This window comes from Sus scrofa, chromosome 13 (assembly GCF_000003025.6).
Source record: "Sus scrofa isolate TJ Tabasco breed Duroc chromosome 13, Sscrofa11.1, whole genome shotgun sequence".
In the NCBI taxonomy this organism is placed as follows: Eukaryota; Metazoa; Chordata; class Mammalia; order Artiodactyla; family Suidae; genus Sus; species Sus scrofa.
Window position 1 is genome coordinate 100,760,771 of NC_010455.5, and position 26,721 is coordinate 100,787,491.

The 26,721-nt window shown below is 39.8% G+C and overlaps 1 protein-coding gene across 14 annotated transcripts in view; it reads right to left on the bottom strand.

Annotated features, from left to right (window-relative positions):
• The window catches only part of B3GALNT1 (beta-1,3-N-acetylgalactosaminyltransferase 1 (globoside blood group)), a 38,458-nt gene continuing 23,858 nt past the window's right edge, over positions 12,122–26,721 (bottom strand). For 7 of the 14 annotated variants that reach the window (XM_021068558.1, XM_021068559.1, XM_021068554.1 and 4 more), the window contains 2 exons: positions 17,129–17,225; positions 12,122–14,334 (listed from right to left, as the gene is read on the bottom strand). In XM_021068558.1, the coding sequence (XP_020924217.1) occupies positions 13,307–14,302 (996 nt within the window). In that variant the 5' untranslated portion in view covers positions 14,303–14,334; positions 17,129–17,225 and the 3' untranslated portion in view covers positions 12,122–13,306. Of the gene's footprint in view, positions 14,337–17,128; positions 17,226–18,537; positions 18,570–20,383; positions 20,451–26,721 lie in introns of those variants that run through there. The other 7 variants (XM_005652413.3, XM_021068551.1, XM_021068555.1 and 4 more) reach the window with 4 other exon arrangements.

Below are 26,721 nucleotides of genomic sequence, written 5' to 3' on the forward strand. Positions count from 1 at the left end.
AGATTTCAGGGTGGGTATTTGTCATCTGGATTAGAGTAAGACTTATAGACTTTTCCAATACCAACCACAGATCCAAAGAAAGGGGAATCAGAAGTTAACAAACACTCTATCTTCACTTACGGTGATGTGTTATATTCTCTCTTTCCCTCCTTCTGTTTTATTTTATAAATATAATAATGACAATTTATTTGGCTTTTTGAGTTAACAACAACAGATCCTGATAGCTTAAGCAGAAAAAGAACTTTAATATAAGGATTTCAGGAGTTCCCATCGTGGCGCAGTGGTTAACGAATCCGACTAGGAACCGTGAGGTTGCGGGTTCGGTCCCTGCCCTTGCTCAGTGGGTTAATGATCCGGCGTTGCCGTGAGCTGTGGTGTAGGTTGCAGATGTGGCTCGGATCCCGGTTGCTGTGGCTCTGACGTAGGCTGGCAGCTGCAGCTCCGATTAGACCCCTAGCCTGGGAACCTCCATATGCCCCGGGAGCGGCCCAAGAAATGGCAAAAAGACAAAAAAAAAAAAAAAAAAAAAAAATATATATATATATATATATATATATATATATATATATGAATATAAGGATTTCAGTGGTGCTTCTTGTAACCTAAGGAATCTAAGTGTTTAAGCAGGGCCTCGAGAATGGTTCGTATCTAAGACTCAAAAACTACCAAGGCATCTAAAAGGGTTTCCTCTTCCAGCTCTCACAGATTAACTGGTGTTGTACTAGGCTGTCCACCATAAACAACTACATAAAGTTTAAATCGTATAACGCAACTGTTTTAAGGCATTGGATCACATTGGACAGCACAAGACAGTGCAAGAGAGCAATCCTTGAGGGTAGGAATCACAAATTGTCCCATGATCTCCTCAGCTATCTGTGAGGGGACACTTTTCTGATTGTGGCACAAGAAGCTGGAGTCCATGCAGAACTGTGCTGAAGTGAAGACACTGAACGTGGCTGAAGTCTATGAAGAGCTGTAACGGGGAGCTTCAGAAGTCTATGTGTGGGCCCCTCATGAGTCCCTAGACAAGGGATCACTGCATGTCCAGCACCCAAGGTTCAAGCAAAAGTGGATGCTGTGGGATGGAGAGTGGAATAGAAACACTAGAGCTTGGGTATTGCTAGAGAATATCAAGTTCTGGACCAAGCAGGGTGGAGAGGCATCCAGTGGAGACACTTAGGCTGTGTATTAAGAGTAAGGACCTCTCTCAATGTAAATTTGTGTAGCCACTATGGAGAATAGATGGAGGTTCCTTAAAAAACTAAAAATAGAGCTACCATTTGATCCATCAATCCCCTTCCTGGTCATCTATCCAGGAAAAACCATAATTTGAAAACATAAATGCACCCATATATTCATAGCAGCACTATTCACAATAGCCAAGACATAGAAACAACCTAAATGACCATCAATGGAGGAATGGATAAAGAAGATGTGGTATATATTATAATGGAATACTACTCAGCCATAAAAAAGAATGAAATAATGCCATTTGTACCATCGTGGATGGACCTAGAGATTATCATACTAAGTCAAGTAAGTCAGAAAGAGAAAGACAGATACCATATGATATCACTTATATGTGTCATCTAAAAAAAAAAGATACAAATGAACTTACTTACAAAACAGAAATAGATCCACTGACAGAAAAAAAAAATTGTGGTTACCAAAGGGAAGAGGGGGTGATAAATTAGGAGTTCAGTATTGACGCATATACAATACTATATATAAAATAGATAACCAAGAGTTCCTGCTGTGGCTCAGTGTGTAATGCACCCAGCTAGTATCCATGAAGATGTGGGTTCGATCCCTGGCTTCGCTCAGTGGGTTAAGGATCCAGCATTGCTGTGAGCTGTGGTGCAGGTCCAACTATATATAGCACAGGGAACTTTACTCAATATTTTGCAGTAACCTATAAGGGAAAAGAATCTGAAAAGAGTATATAAATATTGAATTACTTTGCTGTACACCTGAAACTAATGCAACATTTTAAACTAACTATACTTCCATTAAAAAAAAAAAAAAAAAAAGAGCATGGGTCACTGTAAATGAAGGCTTCAGCTCTAGCCTAACTGAGCCTAAAACCAAGTGCTGGCAAGATCCACAAGAGAGACAGAATTGGCAAGTTGAGTTCCAACAAATTGAAGTTAATTGGGAACATCTTAGGATTTTATAGACTTGCTCAGACAAACCATAATATGTTCCCCCTGCCTCCCCCTGTCAAAAAAATATCGACGATTAGCTCATAACTTAATTACCTCCCAGAACAAAAATCAAATATCAAAACTCTTCAGAGAAAGATAATAGAATCTAGAATATGTATATACTTTTATCATATCATTCACATTGTCCAGTACAATATAAAATCGAGTTATTATCAGACATGCAAAGAAACAGGAAAATTTGACCAAGAGTCAAGAAAAGATAGCAGTCAATAGTAGTCAACTCTGAGAGGCCTGGATATTGATCTTAGAGTATTTATAGCAGCTATCTAAATATGTTCAAGGAATTTTTATTTATTTATTATTTATTTATTTATTTATTTTCTTGTCCTGCCTTTTCTAGGGCCGCTTCTGCCGCATATGGAGGTTCCCAGGCTAGGGGTCTAATTGGAGCTGTAGTCACTGGCCTACACCAGAGCCACAGCAACGCGGGATCCGAGCCACGTCTGCGACCTACACCACAGCTCATGGCAACACCGGATCCTTAACCCACTGAGCAAGGGCAGGGATCAAACCCGCAACCTCATGGTTCCTAGTCGGATTCCTTAACCACTGCACCATGACGGGAACTCCTGTTCAAGGAATTTAAGGCAACTATGGTCTTAATAAGGAAACAGACAAGGAATCACTACAGAGAAATAGAAAATTAAAAATAAAAATTCTAAAACAAAAATTAAAACTGCAATGAAAAGTTCATTGGATTGGCTTAACGGAACTTGGAGATGGCCAAAGAAGGAGTAAGCGAACTTAATCAATACAAATTACCTGATCTGAAGAAAAGACAAGAAAAAAAAGATTGAAGGAAAATTAATTGAATATGTCCTATAAGGACATGAAGAACACTATGAAACAGTAGTTATGTTACTAAAATGTCAGAAAGAGACAAGAATGAGAATGGGGCAGAAAAATAATTGAAGAAATAGCGACCATAAATTTCTCAAATTTAATGAAAAACATTAACCTATAAAACCAGGAAGATCAGCAAACCACACGAAGCTAAATACAAAGAAAGCACACACTGCAAAAAATCATCTGACTTAAAATGTCAATAGCACCAAGGTTGAGAAGTCCTGCTCTAAAGCAATCAATTAAAAAATAATTTTAAAAATGAGAAAAGCAATAGTTAAGAAGGCAATCAAGGAAATTAAATGGAGTCTAGTGATTACTCAACTCAAAAGAAGGCAAGGAAGGGGCCACCCAGATGCAAAATGGAAAGTAACAGAATGGCACACTTAAATCCAATCATATAAAAATTATGTTAACTATAAATGGACTAGACGCTCCCTATTGGGGAAAGTCTTTTTTATTTTTTTAATGCTAGACAACTAGGTATTTGTATGGGAAAAAAAAATTTCAAATGCTTTCTTGCTCTGAATAAAAATTTAAATTGAGGGAGTTCCTGTCCTGGCTCAGTGGTTAATGAACCCAACTAGTTAGTATCCATGAGGACTCGGGTCCAATCCCTGGTCTCACCAGTGTTGCCATGAGCTGTGGTGTAGGTCGCAGACTAGACTTGGATCCTGTGTTGCTGTGTCTGTGGCATAGGCCGGCAGCTACAGCTCCGACTGGACCCCTAGCCTGGGAACCTCCATATGCCATGGGTGTTGTCCTAAAAAGACAAAAAAAAAAAAAAAAAAAAATTTAAACTGGGGAAGGATCATAGACCTAAAATGTAAAACCTAAAACCATAAGCTTCTAAAAGAAAATATAGGAGAAACTCTCCCCCACCTTGGTGTAGGTAAAGATTTCTTGGGTGGGGCATGAAAATCATAAATGATAGTGAATTCTCACCATGGTGCAGTGGGTTAAGAATCCCACTGTGGTGGGTGGCTCAGGAGGTGTGGATTTGGTTCCTTGCCTGGTTCAGTGGGTTAAAGGATCTGGTGTTGCCATAGCTGCAGTGTGGGTCACAGCTGTGCCTTGGATTCAGTGCCTGACCTGGGAACTTCCATATGCCATGAGTATATACATTTTTTTTTCAATCATAACCATAAAAGAAAAAATGGATAGGAATACACAGTGCTACAAAGTAAACCTTTGAGAACTTTGAAATCTTTACCTACACCAAGGTGGGGAGTTGGCATTGAGTAGTAAACCTACATCTACCCTATGGCCCAGTAATTCCATTCCTAGGTGTTTACAGAGAGAAATGAAAACATAAATACACAAACTCATACAAGGATCTTTAAACAGCCTTATTCATAAATGGATAAAAAATTGCTATTTATGCATAATAATGGAATAATACTCATCAATAAAAAGAAATTTCTGACACACAAAACAATGTGGATTAATCTCCAATATATTATAATAGGTCAAAGAAGCAAGACTCAAAGTAATACATACTCATGAGTACATTTATATAAATTCCCAGACAGGCAAGACTAAATCTATAGCGATTGAGACCAGGAAATGGTTCTCTAGTGGTGGTAGGGTAAGGGCAGGGATTGACTGGAAAGTGGCATTAGGAACCTTTCTGAGATGATGGAAGTGTTCTATAATATTTTGTAAAATGGTGATCGTTGTATAGGTGTGTAAAACTTCCCAAGATAATTGAACTGAGCACTTAAGTTCAACACATTTACATCTCCATTAAAAAATCCCATTGACAATAGCATCAAAAACTACAAAATACTTAGGAATACATCCAATGAAAGATCTGCAAGATCACTGCATTTTGAAAACTTTGGAATATTGCTGAAGGAAATTAAAGATCTAAATAAATGGAGAGATAGACCACATTCATAAATCGGAAGACTCAAATTGTGAAAATATCCTTTCCCCTCAGTTTTTACATTTTGTGTAGTTCTAATCAAAAGCCTGGAAGACTCTTGTAGAAATTGATAGGTTGATTTCAAACTTTTCATGGAAATTCAAAGGATGTGTAATAGTGAAAACAACCCTGCAAAAGAACAAACTTGTAGGACTTAATATTATTAGATTTTGAAGATTTAGTATAAGGTCAGATTAATCAACACAGTATGGCCCTAATGGAAAGGCAGACTTATAAAGCAATGGAACAGAATTAAGTTCAGAAAAAAAAAAAAAATCAATACGTGTATCACCAATTCATTTTTTCCCTCTTCTTCTGCTTAGAATACACTCTTTCTGCCTGCTGGTGGCCCTTCCAGACCCCAGTTCCAGGGGCAGCAGCAATGTCCTCCCCACTGTGCCCTCTACTCTGTTTACAACCAAAGTGGCAATTTAAAGATATTTTCCAGGTATGGAGCATCTACTGCCTGCTGGCTCCTCCGTATCTCCCACTTCAGTGGATTCTTGTAAAAGCACTACAAGCCACACTCTTATCATCTCCCTGCCACGGTGCCAGGCAGATGAGGCTCTGAGAGAAGGGTAATCCAGCTGGTAAGAGGTGGCACTAAGACTTAGCTTCAGATCTGTGTGACTCCAAAGCTGTGCCAGTACTTCTCTCAGCTGAAGTTTTCAAGTCCAGTGTATTCTCCACTCCCAGCATTTTTACCAAGGACTCTCCACCTTCTCTAACCTCCTTTAAAACTGAGAATTCACTACTTCCTGAACCAGCCTACTCCATCTCTGTTTTCTCTCATCCTGCACTAAAATCTCTCTCTGCCACAACCCCCACTTAGTCCTGATTTCAAGAGTCACTCTGGTCAAGACCATTTTCTCAGCCACTGGGCCTTCTCTTCTCCAGGCTGATGGCCCAACATCTGACTCCATACAGAAGAGAATTACTTTCTGTTTATAGATAAGGAAATGGAGATGCAGAAAAAGCAAGGTAAACCCCAGGTAAAGAGCTGAGGTGAAGGCAGGTTGGCCAGGCAAGGGCTGGAGTGCCAGAGAAACAAAGGGCAGGAGGTGTGCAAGGCATGGGGCAGAGGCTGGGGGGCCCTGGACTTCATCTGCAGTTTGGAGCCATACTCTGAAGGTACTAGATCCCCAAATGTCAACCCTATGCCTTTACCCTCCTGACCTGCCTGGTAGGGAGGCCAGCCTGGGGTTAGCATCCATGGGAACACTTGCTGTCTCTTGAGAGGTCCAAAATGCAAGGGAGCCACAGAGCTCTAGGCCCACTAGCTGGGCCCTAGGCCGGCCATGTAGGAGAACTGGGCCTGGTTAAGTAAGGGCTTATCTGAAGGTGGGCCTTTCCTCTGCTTCTGTAAACCACTGCCCTTCCATGAGGCCTAGACTCCAGCTCTGATGCTTTCTGCAGAGGATTATAGTCTTAGCCTCACTGAAAGTCCACCAAGAGTCAAATGTAAACTGTACACATTGGGTGATAACGATGTGTCACTGTAATACATGTGCTGTTTTGGTGGGGTATGTGGATGGTGAGGAAGTAGGGGTGGGGGGGGCGGGGAGTATATGGAAAATCTCTGTACCTTTCTTTTGATTTTGCTGTGAACATAACACTACTCTAAAAAATGAAAAAAAAATTTTTTTTAAAAAAACAGCTAATACCAATATTTCCCAGATTTATATCTCCTTAGCTAGAGATGCTGAGACTAAGACTACTCAGTCTTAATTCTAGGAACTGCAATTGCCCAGGTAGTGTCCAGTGAACCAATGGACTGTCTCCAGGGTCTGGGATCTTAAAACGAGGGGAATCCTCATGGCTTGGGTCATGCTGTACTAACCTACCATGTTGATGGAGTTAGTGGATAAGACATTTCTCAGAGGTAGAAGTTTCTGGAAAAGGAGGTTGTTCAGCAGGCAAAACATTAATTGCCTTCTCTACCTGCTTTCAAATTTAATGCTGAAAAATACAGGATTTAATTTCTACATATATCAGTAAACAAACATTTACTTTGTTTTCATGTTAAGATTCATTAAAGGAGAGAGAAATAGTGTGCAAAAAATTTTTAAAGGTTCATATAAACAAGAGGTCCAATAACAAAAATAAGGTTAAGTTACTCTCCTCCTCTCCATTGAGCTAAGAGGCAGGGTTGATTATCCCTTGACTTTTGAACACCAAATTAATCATTTACGGCTTTTCAAATGTTCTTGTCCTGAAACCTTGAAACACTTCACTCTGAACAAAGTAATTACAGCGGCCTAGAGGCACAGAATAACAGCAAGATCAGTCATTCCACTGTGAATTTACCAAACCCCAGAGATTTCCACCTTTTTATTTCTGAAGAGAACAAAGTGAGCGGTAAAAGAAACCTCAGATGATAAGGAGTCAACCACGAAAGAAAAACAGATGTGGGCCTGGACTCTCTCCTCCCAAATGAGAAGAGCTGGCTCCACTGGTGAGAGATGGATGCCTCTTCAGGGCTCCACGGCCTCCCACTCCCCTCTCCGCCCCCACAGATAGACCCGTAGACCTGCCATCCTACGCGGATGTCAGGTACCCCGAGGAGCGAGGGCTGGAGGACTCATTTCCCGTGTCCTGCACCATCCACCGAATCCCTGTGGGCTGCTCATGGTAGAGGCACCATCCCCAGCAGGCTTCAAGCCAGAGCCTCAGAGCTCCCAGGTCAGGAACCAGCTGTTCTCTCTGCCCCACAGGAGTTGAGTCATCTGCCCACATCTCTCTACTCACTGTGGACACAACAGGGAAACGCTTATGTCCCTGGAGTTAAGTGCCCCTCAGCTCTGAGTAGGTGACCACACATCCCATCACATCCAAAGATGTGGTTACTTCACATCCAAAGGGCCTAGAAGAATGTGGGCACAAGCTCACCAGCTCAGGCATTGAAGCTCATGGGATCAACAGATTCCAGCATTGTAGACAGAACATCTGATTAAGGAGGCTTCCTCTGCTGTCTTTCTTTAATGAGGGAGGTACACACACAGGAGCCCACATACTGACAACCCTTGGGGTCTCATTGGCTGGTTCACAAGCCTCTCTGCTGAGGGAGGAAGTGGGGGGGGGTGGCAAAAGGGGCTGGCGACTCACCAGTGAGCCCAGTATTTGGCACTGTTGCCACCAGCCTTTCCCCACATTTTTTTTTCTTTTGTCTTTTTGTTTTTTCTAGGGCTGCACCCGCATGCAATGGAGGTTCCCAGGCTAGGGGTCTAATCAGAGCTGTAGCTGCTGGCCTACACCAGAGCCACAGCAACGCCAGATCCGAGCCACGTCTGCGACCCACACCACAGCTCACAGCATCGCCAGATCCTTAACCCATTGAGCAATGCCAGGGATAGAACCAGCAACCTCATGGTTCCTAGTTGGATTCGTTAACCACTGAGCCACAACAGGGACTCCATCCCCACATTTTCTGTCCCTGCTTTTTACCTTCACCTAAATTTGCTAAAATACTGTTTAAAATTTATGTTATAAGGAGTTCCTGTCGTGGCTCAGCAGAAACAAATCCAAGAACCATGAGGTTGTGGGTTCGATCCCTGGCCTTGCTCAGTGGATTAAGGATACCACATTGCTGTGGCTCTGGTGTAGGCTGGCAGCCATAGCTCCAATTCAGCCCCTAGCCTGGGAACCTCCATATGCTGCGAGTGTGGCCCCCAAAAGACAAAGGACTAAAAAAAAAAAAAAAAAAAAAAAAAAAAAACTTATAAAATTAATCTGTCCTTGTTGTTGAGAATGAATAAAAAATAACTAAAGGTAGCAGCGTCACTGAGAGGCGATTCCTGTTAACATTGTGGTATTTTCTCCTACTGCTTGTTTCTGTATGGTTCTACATATGTAGTGAGAAGGGGGAAGACTGTTATTCAAAACCTTCCCCATACCTGCTGCAACCTTTTACGAGAATGATGTTTTTTAAATCTGGGAAATGTCTCAAAGGGGCTTTTTATGAGTAAAATCTAAGTGTGCTGACTTGCGCTCTGCCTCCCACATGGTCTAAAAGGTGAGAGTAAAACATAAAGAGGGCTAAGTTGAAAGACTTTCTAGAAATTATTCACTGAAAACCTAAAGCAGGGATGAGGGCTTGCAAATATGGGGAAAGGATCAGATGTGAGCGGAGATTATCCGAGTGCAAGCTTTGTGCCTCTGTCACTTACCTTAAATACAGAGTGATGGTTTTCATCCTTGTTGGGCCCTCCTTTGACTTTATTAGACCCATGAGACGGCTCTTCCCTGGGGTGAAAATTCTGCCAAGGAACTGCCCACTCAAACTGCCTCTTGGCTCTCAGGGCCCATTTCCCATGCTTGATCCATCTCCTACCAGTATCTCCAACCACACGTGACACCTATGTTGACTCCTTAAAGGGCTGGTCTTATATTAACCACACGTGGGATAATCAAGCAGCTGAGGCAGAGTGTGAGGGGGTTTTAATGGCTCACACAAAATCCAGAGGAGTTGGCTTAACAGAAAGGTTAATTCCCAGTGGGTTAAAATAAGAACTCCAGAGTTCCCATTGTGGCTCAGTGGGTTAAGAACCCGACATAGTGTCCATGAGGACTTGGGTTCCAGCCCTGGCTTCGCTCAGTGGGCTAAGGATCCGGAGTTGCCATGAGCTGTGGTACAGGTCGCAGACATGGCTTGGATCTGGCGCTGCTATGGCTGTGGTGTAGGCCGGCAGCTGTGGCTCTGATTCAACACCTAGCCCAGGAACTTCCATATGCCACAGGTAGGGCCCTAAAAAAGAAAAAAGGAAGACAAAAAAGAACCCCTATGATGCCAGATGGGCCTGTCACATTTCTTGTTTTCACCCTCCTCCCACCAAAGCTGGCCCCCTTCCAACTTCTCTCTCCCCGCCCCCTTCTGCAGTATTTGTCTACCAGACCCCAAGAGAAAAGAACTTAACCTCATGCTCAGAATTATAAATAGCTCAGCTCTGGCTGTTCTTCATCTGACCAAGTAATGGGAACACAATAATGCCAAGACTATTTAGGGCAGAGCCAGGGAAAGATTGAGGGTGAAAGGGCATCTCTCCCAGGGAAGGACTCAGAGCACTAGCTCCACATGAGCCAGAAAACTTCTGCTCCACTGGGGCCAGCCCAAGAATCCAGATCCCCAAGCCCCTTCTCCCTGTCACATACTAGGTGTGGCAGATTACTGTACCTAACTATTCCTTCACCATCCTGCAAACAAAACATTCCCAGCTGCCAAAACATGATTTGTACTATTTCCTTGAGACTACATCCTCCAACCCCCACCTGCCACTGATGCTGGGCTTGGCATGGGATTTGATTTGGCCAGTGGATATATATGCTGGTGTTTCCACCAGCGTTTTTTTCCCTTCCCTCTATAAGAACAGTATGTTCCAGATAGGTGTTGCTCTTCAGCCAGGACCTAAGTGAGAAGATACACACAGTAGCCAAGGCTGGGAACCAGTGGCATGCAGTGTAGATGAAAAGAAAACATGGTTGTTGCCAACCTCTGAGATCTGCAGCTGTTCTTGCAGCATAATCTGGCAAAAGCTAATGTACTGGTGTCACCGATTCAATGCTTATAAGAAAGCAAAGTAAATGAGTGAGGCAGTGAGTGTGTGAAGTCTCTGGGATGGCAGGGCTGTGGATGACAGAAGAGAAGCAGCCTGAGGTTAGGCTCTGGTATTAACTTTTGTTATCAATTAAAATAAAAAGTGCTATTGATCTGGTTGAACATCAGAGGCCGAGCTTTTTATAACACAGCTGACTAATACTTATTGCCTGAAAGCTTAGACTATTAACAAATGTGAGGTTAGAAACAAAAAAATGTAATGACCCCACCTCTTAGTATTTTTCATAAACTTTCGAGATTCTTTTTTTTCTTTTTTTTGTCTTTTTTTTTGTCTTTTTAGGGCTATATCCACAGTATATGGAAATTCCCAGGCTAGGGGTTGAATTGGATCTGCAGCTGCTAGCCTACACCACAGCCACAGCAACGAGGGATCCTAAACCCATTGAGTGACGCCAGGGATCAAACCGTTGTCCTCATGGATACTAGTCGGGTTTGTTACCACTGTGCCACCACAGAATCCTCTTTTGAGATTTCTTAAACAGCAATCTGAAGTTAAAAAAGGAATAGTCTTCTAAAAGTTGGCAATTATTCACATTTTACTTTTTGGTCATCTTAAAGTAAAGGGAAATCACTTATTTTAAAAGTTCTCTCTTTAAAAAATTCTTTGAGGAGTTCCTGTTATCGCTCTGGAGTCAAATCCGACTAGGGTCCATGAGGATGTGGGTTTGGTCCCTGGCCTTGCTCAGTGGGCTAAGGATCCTGCATTGCTGTGGCTGTGGCCTAAGCCAGCAGCTGCAGCTCTGATTCGAATCCTAGCCTGATGACTTTCATATGCCGCAGATTTGGCCCTAAAGAGAAAAAAAATTTTTTTGAGGAGTTCCTGCTGTGGTGCAACAGGATCAGTAGCATCTCTGTAGCCCCAGGATGCAGGTTTGATTCCCAGCCTGGCACACTGGGTTACAGATTCTCTGTTCCTGCGGCTGTGGTATAGGTCACAAGTGTGGCTTGGATCTGATCCCTGGCCTGGGAACTACATATGCTGCAGGGTAGCCAAAAAGAAAAAAAAAAAATGTTTGAGTTGGCCACCTAGCTATCAATATAAACTTATGCAAATTCAATCAAATTTAATCCTACCACAAAAATAACCACATCTGTCTTAAAGAAAGTGACTCCCCTGTTAGTGGGAATTAGAAAGGGCATAGACTGAGTCTACAGGATATTTCATTTAATTGATTTTCTTGTAACTGGATCAAGTCTGAGATGAAGGATATGGAAATAGCCTTGTTACAAAGAATCTCACATTATAATGGTTCTAATTGAAGCTTTACTTACAGGAGAATTGTAAAGAAATGATTACTACAAGAGCTGACTATATACTTTCAAGTCTGTATTTTCTGCCAAATTTGACCTTTTGCCATCATGTAATCCAGAAAAAAAAGAATCACCTGTCCCATATCAGGCATGATGGGAAACTGCACAGTCCCAAGAATATGGGGGCAAGGAGGGCTCCTGTGACCAACTACTAGGTCGAAGGTGACCGACATCACCATTCCTATGAAAAAAACATGCTCTCCATGACATGGAAATCAGACTTCATTCTTGACCACACAGTAAAGCTTTCCTCTTGATGTGAAACTAGTAACAATAGCAGCAGTGTATTTTTTTCCTTTTTATTCTCAAACTGACTGTTAATGAGAAAAAACATGGAACAGTTAACAATACAACACGACTCTTTAGACTTCTCTTTCCAACTCAAGTGCTGAAGTATGACACTCATTTTATAATATTATGGCCATCACATGCTCTCTTTTCTTTTTGGCTTCAGAGTCCTTTCCAAATGAAAACATGCTTACCTGGCATTCTACATCACTCCTAATTTCCAGGTGGAAAAATGAGTCAGATGAAGTGACGTCTAAAAACACTGGGGATTCTATTTTTAAAAACAAGACAGTAATTCAGATCTTTGTGTTTTAATTCTTCTCTATATTACCACAACAAAATGTTTACCAAAGTCTAAGAGATTACTGATATACAATAATGACCAATGTCTTCACACTGATGGAGCTATCAATAATTAAACTCTTCAGTGAAGTAACTGGAAAGAAGTTTAAATATAAAGAATGATTCACTATTCTGTTTACACAATATTGAAACAACCAGAACATTCAAACACCCAAAAAAGTATAAAAGTTTAAGTCATATTAAATAATAATTGAGCACTCTGAAATACTGTAACAGCTTGAAATATCTTCTGAATGACCAAAAACAGATGAACTTTTGTTTGGTACAACTTTTTTTTTTACATAGAACTATATATCTTAAAAAACTGCTAATTCAGGTATGATATACACAAAACCCTGAACGGACAAGACTGTTCAATGAGTAATACTCCACACTGCTTTGTTGTTATGGACAAATGAGCTTATAATTCAGTGAAACCCTTTTAAGAAATTCTAGCCTACAGAATGACATGTTCGAATAGTTTGGTCCTATTAGTTTTATTAACAAAAACTTCCCATTCCTTTATGTTTCATTCCTCTGAACATCATCTTTAAAAGGCCTTACTCGATCGCTGTCAGAATAAACCACCAGTCAAGTGCAAGTCCTTGCTTCCAGTCTATGGGGTCTTCAGGAGTTTCAGTTCCATGTAAGCGACTCAGTGACCTTCCCATGAGTTTTCCATTGGAGATTTCACAGTACTAACTTTAACACTTTCACAAAGTATCCCTCCCTTCTCTAGGCTTTGGGTAGAACGTCAAGTTAATAATGGCATGTGGTGTTCCTTAGCATAACCTGCCAAAATGTGATAATTTCCTTGGAAGAAAAGCCATGGGCTGCAATCACACGTCTGAGTTGACAGACATCCAAATGGATCCTATATAAAAAGAAAAGGTTTGTGTCTTCTGGAATATGAATGTCCACTTTTAATAAATTCAAACAGATTCCAACATAGACATCTTCGAACTTGATGGGTTTTACGTGACTCATCATTTCATAGATCCTTGGCACCAAATCTCTGGACATTATATAACCCAACCCACTGCAGTAGGGGGGAAACACTTTGAAGGGATACTCCTGGTATGAAATATGGGTTTTTTGGTAAAATCCTCTATAGGAATAATTATCAATTAGAGGATAACCTGTGAAAAACTTTTCTGAGTGGTTTAAATTTAAAAGATACTTCACTAAATTGCCAGTATTGATGAAAACATCCGTGTCTGTCTTCATGATGTACCTGGCATTGGGGCAAAATTCAGTTACCCACCTAAATGCCATAATCGTTTTCAAGGTCAGGTTATTGTATGTGTCTAAAAAATCTTGCCGTATTATGTCACCATAAAGAAGGTGCTCATCCTCTAAGGATAAGGCTAACACTTTGTCTTCCCTTTCAGCCTGCTGTCCTAATAAGAAAAACGTCAGAACTTCATATCCCCACCAAGACTTCTTTTCACCCCAAGTAACTCTAATGGCCTGTCTAGCTTTCACATCTGCGGGGTGTGAGGTCACCAGGATGACAAGAAACGGGTTTTGATGAGAGCAGTTTGAGTGCTCTCGAAGTGTGAAGTGAAAGTCTTGTCTGTAAATGGGCTCATACTCGTAGAAGTACATCCAGTTCACGCGCTCGATCACGTTGTAGTGGGGGAGGCTCAGGTACCACATCACTAGGAAACTCAGCAGCGACAGCAGCAGGAGGCTCCACTTGAGGGATCTCAGGGACATCTTACTCGGAAGAGTGATCGGGAGCGCTGGGGCCATTCACAGAAGTTCAGGAGCACGGGCCTCAGGTTCTGGAAGATTTATCAAAGGCCTACTCAGTATGCCACCACCCAAAAACATTTTCAAATGCTACCTGATCATCTACTTATGGAGAAAGAGCTGGAGAACAAAGTTCCAAAGCAAAACCAAAAATCTTGACCCAAATCTACTTAAGTTCATTTAACTATAAGCAAATGGATACCAACAACCAAAAGTATATTTTAGCTTTTACAGCAACACTAAGGTTAAAAAACACACCCTTGATCTGGCAAAATTAATATTTCTTGTGTGACATAAATAACTATTGAAATAATAATTCTTTCTCTTAATGGTAAAGAAGAGAAGCAGTTTTCTGCTTTATTTTCTATTGATTAATTGAACGATTTTTGACCATGCCCACACATGCAGAAGTTCCCAGGCCAGGGACTGAACCCATGCCACAGCGGTGACAATGGCAGATCCTTAACCCGCTGTGCCAGAAGAGAACTGTAGATTTAACTCCTATAGATTTAACTCCCCATTACTCATCTCTTTCCATCCCTCTGGATAACCAGAACAGAATCAACATGTCCAAATACAGCAATGGTCTTTCCCAGCTGTGTGATCTGATGTGGATTCTAGCAAATCTGGAGTAAGAAAAACCCAACGGCCACAATTACTTGTGGTGACCTGATGGTGTGGGATGAGAGAAAGGTGAAGACTCTCCCCCTGAAAGGTGAGTCCTTGAGGCACAAAACAGGTTAACCATCTCTGGAGTTTTTAAATGCAGAAGACTAAGAGATAGCTTTCACTTACCCAAAACACCTGCCAAGCCTCTTTCTACCTCATTGGCTGAACTCAATGCTCAGTCTGGATAGCCAGCACTTGATAGCCTGTCCATACTATGAGTTTTCATGTGTTTCCCATTCTAATTTGTTCAGAAATCCTGCACCAGATCAGAATTGTGGGATGGGACCTCCTAAAACACTTGCTTTTACACAGAACCTCTAGCTGAGACAAAAAAAACAGAGCTAGGAGACACAGAGCATTCAGACTGAAGTGACAGCCGCAGCCTCATCTCTGCTTCAGATCCCAAGGATGAGTGGTTTACAATTCAGGATCCCACAGGACTTTCCTGGAGCCAGGATCACGGGCCTCGGTCCAAACATTCATGTACTATTTACTAGACCTTCTACATCTGCAGACTGCACCAGGCATGAAGGAGGCCAAAGGAAGGAGGAAATGGGAGGACAAATCCCAAGGCAACACGTAAACAAATCACAGTGCTGTATAGAGTTTCTGTCAAATGCTAAGAGACTTCATAGTAAGAGACACATCAACAACACAAAATGCTGAGGGAGCTTCTGACCATGCCCTTCCACTCACAATCACCTGGGGTCAGTGTAAAGGCACTCAGTTCTTCTGCCCCTTAATACATACACAAATTACAAATGACAAGCTCTCTAGACTCCTTGTTCTTTCTTTTCTTTTTTTTTTTTTTGGCTGTGCCAGGGATCAAAACTATACCACAGTAGTGACTTGAGCCACTGCAGTGACAAGGCCGAATCTCTAACCCACTGAGCCACCACGGAACTCCCAAGACTTCTTGTCTTTCTATCTGGCTATATCATACCTGGCCTGATTACTGCTGACCACAGTAATCTTTCCTACCTTAATGCTTTCCATATTTTAAGTCACACAATATAATGGAGTGTTCTCTCAAACTCTCTAGTTTGGTTTCATGTGTAATTACGTCTTGCCTCTCCACTAATATTCCATGGCTTAATTGGCAAAGAACATTTTTCTCACAACAGTCAAAGTGCAAGACAGACAGGCCTACAGCAGGAGCACAGAGAACACTGACGTGTCGGATATGCTATTTCTATAAAATTTTTTTTGTTTTTGTAGAGCCACACCCATAGCATATGGAAGTTCCCAGGTTAGGAGCTGAATCAGAGCTACAGCTGCCGGCCTACGTCACAGCCACAGCAATGCAGGATCTGAACTGCATCTGCAACCTACACCATAGCTCACAGCAACACCAGATCTTTAACCCACTAAGCAAGGCCAGGGATTGAACCTGCAACCTCACGGTTATCAGTCTGATTCGTTTCCACTGTGCCACAACAGGAACTCCCTATTTGAATAAATTTAAAATGTAGGTCCATCCATCCCACCCCCATCCTCCCTTTTTCCCCTTACTAGCCTTATAGAGCCAGCTCCTAGAAAAACCTGAAACAGAACAGATCTAGAACAAGATTTATGGAAAGGATTAATCTCTTCTTATGTGTTCTCCTCACCTGGCTACTGGACACTGCACAACCCTAGGGGGATCCATTTAATCTCAGCCACTGACGACCTGCACATTTATTGCAATAGTTATCAGATGGCAGTTTGACGAATCAGCACATTATAACAAATTGTGGACAAACAGAAGGAACGTGTCTGAGTAAGGGGCGTCACTTATGGATTGCACACAGGTAATGGAGGCCCTGCTACTCTCTTCATTAGTGGGAAGAACTCAAATCAGCAAATCTCACTATTAAAATTATCTTATATGCATTCTATAAGCCATGGTGAGCAGGTATGTTATTTATCTCTGGGAGCTTCAGTTTTCTCATCTCTACATCAAAGATGCTAATATTTTGTGAATTGGAGGCAGTGTGTACAAAGCATCTGGCTGTCGTTATGAACTATGTTAGACCCTTGGCAACTGTTCCATCCTGTTTACGTTCACTAAATTAATTTTTATTCTCAAAAGGGATTGTTCTAAAGAAATAATCTTAAGAAATTCTTACTCTTTGAAGTAAAGTGTTTCAAAGCCATTAACAGATTTCTATTTCTTACCTTCCTCTTGATTTATTTCTTCGGAGTGAAAGACCTTCAATTTCACCAACTGAACATTCAGTAGTATGTAGTAGTCACAAATAAATGGTTGAAATTTCTGTAAGATATATAAGAAACTTAACAGCATTTACTTATGAGTGAGGGGATCAGAAGTCAAAGAGGGGAAGGGAGCCCCTTCCCTGACTCCAATTTCTATCTGAACTGAAACATATGTTGAAATAAAAAGTTTAAAACAAAACAAAACAAAACCCCAGTCCACAGAATTCGCAGTTCATGAGATAATCATGGAAGAAGGGCATGATGTAAAACCTTTATCTAAGTTCTCGTGTCAGCTGGTGTCCTATGTCATCCTACCACAGTTCTACTTCCCTGGATAAAGAACTCAGGGTCATTCAAAAAAGTCAAACACAAAATGTCTAAGAGATGCTGCTGGTATCCTCTCTTTAATTCTCTGTTCCACACACATACACAGAAGGCAACCCTGATGTGAGACTGCCAACTACCATTTTCCAAGCCACTCTTTCACCTTTGCATACCATCTCTGCTCACGAATACTCAAGACACAATAAACTGAAAGCCATGCAGCATGTCACACTGCCTTTTTTCCTGTTGTTGTCTTTTTGCCTTTTCTAGGGCTGCTCCTGCGGCATATATGGATGTTCCCAGGCTAGGGGTCTAATCGGAGCTGTAGCCACCAGCCCACACCAGAGCCACAGCAATGTGGGATCTGAGCTGTGTCTGCGACCTACACCACAGCTCATGGCAACGCTGGATCCTGAACCCACTGAGCAAGGCCAGGGATCAAACCCACAACCTCATGGTTCCAAATCAGATTCATTAACCACTGAGCCACGATGGGAACAACACACTTTCTACCACAATCCAGAATGCTCATATCTGATTTTCATTAGTCAAGTTTAACAACCAGAATAGGATATGAAAACAGGAAGGCACTGATATATATTACTCTACACCAAAAACATTCCCAAATGGATTAAAGATTCAAACAGGAGAAAAATAAACCTGTAAGAGCACTAAAAGGAAATATGGATGAATGTTTTAATAATTTTGATGTAGGGAAGAACTTTCAATTGTCCCATGTAAGGAAACAACCCAGAACTCATACAGGAAATTTTGATCAAATAAAATTTCAAACAGTTCTTGAACAAAGTTGTAAAGCAAAATAAACAAAAAAACCCCACAATTTTTATAAGCACAAACCAGGTTGAAAGATAAAAAAACACAGAGGGAAAAACATGAGATATTTATGATAAATAATTTATAAGCCAAATAAAAAAAGAGTTCGCACAGATTATTAAAAAACAGATGAATACAAAAATAAATTCTCAAAAGGGAAATTCTCAAAATTATAAACGATCAATAAAAAAAGAAAAAATATTCAAACTCACAATTAAGCAGAGATACTGCCAAAGGTCTCAAACTGGAAAATTAAAGGAAAAAAATGAAAATACTCAGTTTGTGTGAGAAAAAGAATCATTCCTGTGTACTTTCCAGAGAGAAATATTAAATATGTATCAAAAATTTGACTGTGTACACTCTTTCACCAATACCACTGCTAGCAATTTATGTAAAAGAAATAACCTGGCAACTGTACATAATTTATAATACAAAAAATTATTTTATTTTAAAGTCTCCCAATAGGGAGCTGGTTAAACAAAACTATGATACATCCATGTAACAGTATACACTTACTAATTATATTCAGTGATGCTTATCTGTATTCCCCTGATATATAAAGTGAAAAATGCAGTTGCAAAACTGCATATGTAGTATGATTCCTTTTGAAAGATGAAAAGACAAGTGTCCATAAATCCATATAGCCACACATGCACAGCAAGATGTCTGGAAGGATATGTTCCAATATGCTAAGGTTTTGATTCTGTGGGATTTCAGGAAGATTTGTTTTTTTTCTTTTTGTATCATTTGGATTTTCTACACTATTTGTGCATTGTTGCTATAAATAGATAAAAATAAAGTCAAAACACTGGACTTCATGCTTGCATGTCTCAAAGTTCCATCGAATGGTAGGAACTCTAAGCTAGCAGGTCCCAGGTCTTCTCCGAAGGTGTGAACACGTACAATTCATGATATTTCTAGTAGGTATTACTCTTTATCATTTCAGTAAATATCATCTCAGTACAGTCAGAAATGATTTCTAAAATCCATTCAAAACAATAATTCTAATATAACTTAAATGTGATTTATATTAGCTAATAATACTAATAGCATTAAATGCACACACAAAATAGCTTATAAAGAATTTCAACACATATGAATTCCTTTCAATAACCCTATGTTTGGGCCATTGGTTTTGTTGTACATATTTTACAGGTGAGTTTTAGAGTTCAACTGAAATGAAGATGAAATAGAAACACTTTTATTTTTTAAATTTTTTTTTGTCTTTTTGCCTTTTCTAGGGTTGCACCCAGGCATATGGAGGTTCCCAGACTAGGGGTCCAATCGGAGCTGTAGCTGCTGGCTTACACAAGAGCCACAGCAACTTGGGATCCGAGCTGCGTCTACAACCTACATAACAGCTCACGGCAACATTGGATCCTTAACCCACTGAACAAGGCCAGGGATAGAACCCGCAACCTCATGTCCTAGTTGGATTCGTTAACCACTGCGCCATGACGGGAACTCCCAAAATAAAGACACTTTTAAACAGACAAGGACTTAAAAAGTGCACAAACTCTAGCTAAGAGAAATACCAAGGGTATGTATTTTAGTATGAAGCAAAATGAACTCAGGAGGAAGGAAGGGATGTAATAAGCAAAGTAAGTAGATTATTGAAAGATAGTGAAAACTAACAAATTTACATAGTAAAAGAGAGAAAGAGAACAAGCACAAAAGCAGTATTGTGTGTGTGCAGCAAAAAAAGTGAAACTAAGACATTACATAAAAATGACACAGTTGCTGTAAGAAGAGTTTCAGAGGAAAATAAAAATATGTTAATATTCTTATTTAGCTCAAGAGGAATAAGGAAAGAGTAATAAATTTAAACATTTTGCAAAAAAATTCATCCAAAAATGTATATTAACCTTTAGAGTAACCACTGAAAGAACAGATATAGAACATATATGTTCAATACAGATTTGAGAAATAAAAGAAATAGAGCAAGCTATCAGTTCAACGAAGGGCAGGAGAAGATAAAAAAAGAAAATGCACAGCAAATGGAAAACACAAAAGATGACAGAAGTAAAAGTATCACAGTAAATATAATTGCAAACTCACCTACTGAAAAACAGAGATTCTCAGACAGGCTTAAAGCTCTACCATATACTACTTACAAGACACATGCCTAAAACAAAACAATATAAAAAGTTTAAAAATTAGGAAATAAAAAAATCAGGAAAATGCCAATCAGAAATCTGCTGTAGTTATTTATTAACGTGTATTTTAAAAGAATAGCGTTTAAAATGGACAAGGAGATTTTGTTACTAATAAAGGAAACCATCCAACAAGATAATTTAACAATCATGAAGCTATATAAACATAAAAACATAGTCTCAAAACATATAAAAAACAAACCCTGAAAAGTATAAGTACAAATGGAAAAATCTGTAATCCTAATAGGAGATTTTTAATGAATCTTTCTAACTGATATATCAAGCAGACAAAAAAAAGGGATATGAGTATTCCATATAATATTATTAACATTATAATAATCTTGATTTAGCAGCTTTCATCCAATTTAAAATAGGAATATTCTGGAGTTCCCATCGTGTTGCAATAGAAACGAATCCGACTAGGAACCACGAGCTTGCAGGTTCGATCCCTGGCCTTGCTCAGTGGGTTAAGGATCCAGCGTTGCTGTGACCTGAGGTGTAGGTTGCAGACGCAACTCGGATCTGGTGTTGCGGTGGCTATGATGTAGGCCAGCGGCTACAGCTCCAATTAGACCCCTACCCTGGGAACCTCCATATGCCGTGGGTGTGGCCTTAAAAAGAATAATAATAATAATAATAGGAATATTCTTTTCAAGACCACATAAAACATTTATTTAAAAACCCAACATAAGAATTCCTGTCATGGCTCAGAGCCTTACAAACCTGATCAGGATCCATGAGGATGTGGGTTCGATCCCTGGCCTTACTCAGCAGGTTAGGGATTTGGCATTGCCATGAGCTGCAGTGTAGATCGCAGATGTGGCTCGGATCTGGTGTTGCTGTGGCTGTGGTGTGAGCCTTAGCTTCAGCTCCAATTTGACCTCTGGCCTGGGATTCTCCATGTGCCACAGGTGCAGCCCTTAAAAAACAAAAACAAAAACAAAAACGAACCGTCATAACAAGTTACATAAGCTGTCTCCCAAATTTTTCGAAACACAATTTAATATAGGCATCAAAACTCAGCTTAATACAGGCCCCATTATCTGACCACAGTATTATTTCAATTTAACTACAAAAATATAACTTGAAAAACACATAAGTGAACAAACAAAAAAGCTGCATGGAAACTCAAAACCCTTACATACCCAACTTTTGTTTAATCCATAAACTTAAAGAGAATACCCTATGGGTAATTATAAAATATCTGCAACTAAATATCAGCAATTATAACATTTCAATGAGGCAGCTATTTTACCAATCACTTACTTGAAAACTACTGGGGGAGAAAATGGTAAAATTTTGTTGTTGTTTTGCTTTAAAGAATGATCTGTAGTTTAAGAGAAGCAAATAGCTCCAAGTGAAAAGGAAAAGCTCTTCTTAATAGAAAAATACCAGTTAAGAATGTAGAGAGGAGTTTCTGTTGTGGTGCAGTGGAAATGAATCCGACTAGTATCCATGAGAATGAGGGTTCGATCCCTGGCCTTGTTCAGTGGGTCAGGGATCTGGTGTTGCCATGAGCTGTGGTGCAGGTCACAGATGTGGCTTGGATCCCACATTGCTGTGGCCGTGGTGTAGTCTGGAAACTGAAGCTCTGATTTGACACCTGGCCTGGGAACTTCCATGTATCACAAATGTGGCCCTAAAAAGCAAAAAAAAAAAAAAAAAAAGTAGACAGAATGACAGAATAAGAAAATATCATTTTGCAACCTTTCATGAAATTACTGATTCAGGAGTTCCCGTAGTGGCTCAAAGGTAATGAACCCAACTGATATCCATGAGGATGTGGGTTCAAAACCTGGCCTTCAGTGGGTTAAGGATCTGGCATTGCCATGTAAGGTGGCAACTACAGCCCTGACTCTACCCTTAGCCTGGGAACTCCCATATGCCATGGGTGAGGACCTAGAAAAACAAAAAAAAAGAAAAAAAAAGAAAAAAAGAAATTACTCATTCAGGCAATGATTATCAATCAGTGTTTTAATCATCAAACAAGAGACTGATGGGAAATCAGACATCTATACAGTACCAAAGTAATACCACAAAGATTACTTTTTACTGGGAAGACTGAAAAAATAAAAAATAAAAAATTAACACTGGAGGAATTATTATGCTACTACTCTCATCTAATCATCAATCTCAGCATTACAGATAATAGAACAAACATCATAAAATGTGTCTCTTAATGAGATACAATGTGAAGTGTACATCCCAGCAAAAATGTTTAATTGGAATCTAACCATGTTTTACATGGAATACAGAGGATAGAAGAACAAGCTAAGAACTCTGCTCAAACAAACTCAGGAGGTTCTATGGGACACCTAGCATGGTATTTGCAGAGAGTCAATTCCATGAAACAATGGCTCTAGGTTAAAAGAGAAAAGGAACACACAAAACTGCAATGTATGAGAGTTCCCATTGTGGCTCAGCAATAATGAATTCGACTAGTATCCATGAGGATGAGGGTTCGATCCCTGGCCTCATTCAGGGGGTTAAGGATCCAGCATTGCTGTGGCTGTGGTGTAGGTCAGCAGTTTCAGCTCTGATTCAACCCCTAGCCTGGGGACTTCCACATGCCACAGCTGCAGCCCGAAAAAACCCCACCACCACCACGAACAAAAAAAATCAAAATTGCAATGTGTGATCCCAGACTGGTTCCTGGAGAAACTAAAGACAGTCTAGATATCAGGTGGTGTGAAAAGGATTATTCATTTTGTTAGGTGTGATGATGTTAACTGAAAATGTTCCTCAGTAAATAAATATGTGATATCCACACAATGGAATACTTTTCACGTATCAAGGGGAACAAAGTACTGATACGGGCTATAATAAAATTTTTGTTAAGAATTCAAAACATGGGGATGGCTTCCCTGGGGAATTCTATTCTTGAGATTAAGTTGCCAGTGATCATATACCTGGGGGAAACTCTAATTCAAAAAGATACACACACCTCAATATTCATAACAGCACTATTTACAGTAGCCAAGACATAGAAGCAACCTAAATGTCCTCTGACAGATGAATAAAGATATAGTATATACACACAACAAACTATTTATTAGTCAGCCATAAAAAGAATGAAATAATTTGCAGCAACATGGGTGGACCTAGAGATTATCATACTAAGTGAAGTAAGCCAGACAAAGACAAATATCATATGATACCAATTACACATGGAATCTAAAATATGATACCAATGCTCTCATTTAGAATACAGAAACAGACTCAAAGACATAGAAAATAAACTTATGGCTAACAAAAGGGAAGGGGGGAGGGATAAATTAGGAGTTTGGGATTAGCAGATACAAACAACTGCGTACAAAATAAATAAACAACAAGGTCATACTACATAGCATGGGGAACTATGTTCAATATCTTATAATAAACTACAATGGAAAAGAATATATGTATATGCGTATGTATAAAACTGAATCTAGTTTGCTGTATACCAGAAATTGTAAACCATACTTCAATTATAAAAAAAAAAGACTTCACAACATGGATGAACCTAAAAAACATTATGCTAAGGAGAAGAAGTCCAACATGAAAGACCACATATATGAAATGCCCAGGACAGGAAAATCTATAGGTAATAGGTTAGTGGTTACCTGGGGTTGGGATCAGTGACTAACTGCAAATGGACATAAAGGATCTTTTTGAGGTAATGGATGTATTTTAAATTTTGATTGTGGTAATGGCTGTATAACTCTGTAAATTTAATAAAAATCACTTGTACAAAAATGATTTGTACAATTAAAATAAAATAATATTTTGGAGTGTAAGTATACTCCAATAAAGCTATTAAATTTTTTAAAAATTCTAAGATATTTGCTCATTTTTTTGGGCTGTGCCTGTGGCACATGGAAGTTCCCAGGCCAGGGATCAAACCAGCACCACAGAGGTGACCCAAGTGGCTGCAGTGACAATGCTGGATCCTGAACCCACTGTGCTATAAGAGAATGCTGTGGTTTTCCCATTTTTAAGAGTCAACACACTGATATATTTAGGAGTAGAATGTCCCAATATCTGTATTTACTTTAAAATATTTCAGTAATAGAAACTAAAGAGAGTTAAGGAATGTATGAGTTCTTTGTCTAATACATTTTTGGTGGAGTAAAAAATGATAACATGTCGGAGTTCCCTTCGTGGCGCAGTGGTTAACGAATTCAACTAGGAACCATGAGGTTGCAGGTTCGATCTCTGGCCTTGCTCAGTGGGTTAACAATCCAGTGTTGCCGTGAGCTGTGGTATAGGTTGCAGACATGGCTCGGATCCCGTGTTGCTGTGATTCTGGCGTAGGTCCGCGGCTATAGCTCCAATCGGACCCCTAGCCTGGGAACCTCCATATGCCGCAGGAAGCAGCCCTAGAAAAGGCAAAAAAAAAAAAAAAAAAAGATAACATGTCTATGAAGGGCAATTTGGAAATAGTATTTATACATACTACAAATACATTTATTCTTTTATCAGTAATTTTGTTCCTGAAATTTATTTCAGATGTAGGTATATATATCCAAAATAATGTTATGTATATAAAGTTATTGGCGGAGTTCCCGTCGTGGCGCAGTGGTTAACGAATCCGACTAGGAACCATGAGGTTGCGGGTTCGGTCCCTGCCCTTGCTCAGTGGGTTAACGATCTGGCGTTGCCGTGAGCTGTGGTGTAGGTTGCAGATTTGGCTCAGATCCTGCATTGCTGTGGCTCTGGTGTAGGCCAGTGGCTACAGCTCCGATTCGACCCCTAGCCTGGGAACCTCCACATGCCGTGGGAGCGGCCCAAAAAAATAGCAAAAAGACAAAAATAAATAAATAAATAAAGTTATTGGCTATAAAATTATTTGCAATAATCAGTAATCAAAAATAAACTGAGGGATCACGAGGGATTTCTTACATAAACCATAATACATCCACCCAATGGAAAGCTACATAATTGTTAAATTAAAAAATAAGGATTTTCGCTAAGTACTGAAATGGAAAGATTTCTATAATAGATCAAGTGAAGAAATAGGATATAGGACAATGTTTATAATATTTAACTTTTGTGTTAGAAAAGAAGAAATAAAATCGACATTTGCATGAACATAGAAAAACAATACAAGACACACACACAAGTGGACAGAAAGAAATGGGGTGGGTTAGAAAAAAAGGTGTAAGCACGCCTTTTTATATTTGTTATACCACTTGATATTACTTTATTATGTAACATTACCTTGTTACATTACACTGTTACATTATATTACATTATATATTTTAAATATCATTTTGATTCTTAAGATACTTGGATACATTAAAATTCAAAACAAAGAAAATAAAAAATTTTCCCTTCCTACTTAAAGAAATGTTACATATAAAATGCACTGGATATAACTAAAACAATCCTTAAAGAAAATTAATTTGTAACAATAATGTATCCATGTGATATATTTTTTACTGCTGTCTAATTTACATACAGTAAAATCCATCCTTTTTATTGTCTGTTCTGTAAGTTTTAACATTCATGTAACTACCAGCATAATCAAGATATGAAACAGTTCTATCACCACAAATATTCTACTAGTATTCTTTTGTAATCAATCCTTTCCCCAATCCCCAGGCAACCACTGATGTTCTTCATCCCTAAAATTTTGCCTTTACCAGAATGTCACAAAAATGGAATGATATATAGTATGCAGACTCTTTAGTCTGTATGTGGAGGTTCCCAGGCTAGGGGGTCGAATCAGAGCTGTAGCCACTGGCCTACACTACAGCCAAAGCAATACCAAACCTGAGCCACATTTGCAACCTACACAACAGCTCGTGGCAATGCCAGATCCTTAACCTACTGAGCAAGGCCAGCGATCAAACCTGAGTCCTCACAGATGCTAGTCAGATTTGTTTCTGCTGAGCCACAATGGGAACTCCACATAAAGTATTTTTAAAAATGGCTTGAAAATAAATGAACTGAGTACAAGAAGCTTTAAAAAATTCCAGTATCATTACTAAGAAAATAAAAGGAATAACAAAGATAAAACAAAATAAAAAACAAAACCCAATGAAGATGATTATCTAAAAAAATAAGCATTAGGGAGTTCCCTACGTGGGGCAGTAGAAACGAATCCAACTAGGAACCATGAGGTTTCCGGTTGGATCTCTGGCCTTACTCAGTGGGCTAAGGATCCGGCATTGCTGTGAGCTGAGGTGCAGGTTTCAGACGCAACTTGGATTTGGTGTTGCTGTGGCTGTGGTGTAGGCCGGCAGCTGTAGCTCTGACTGG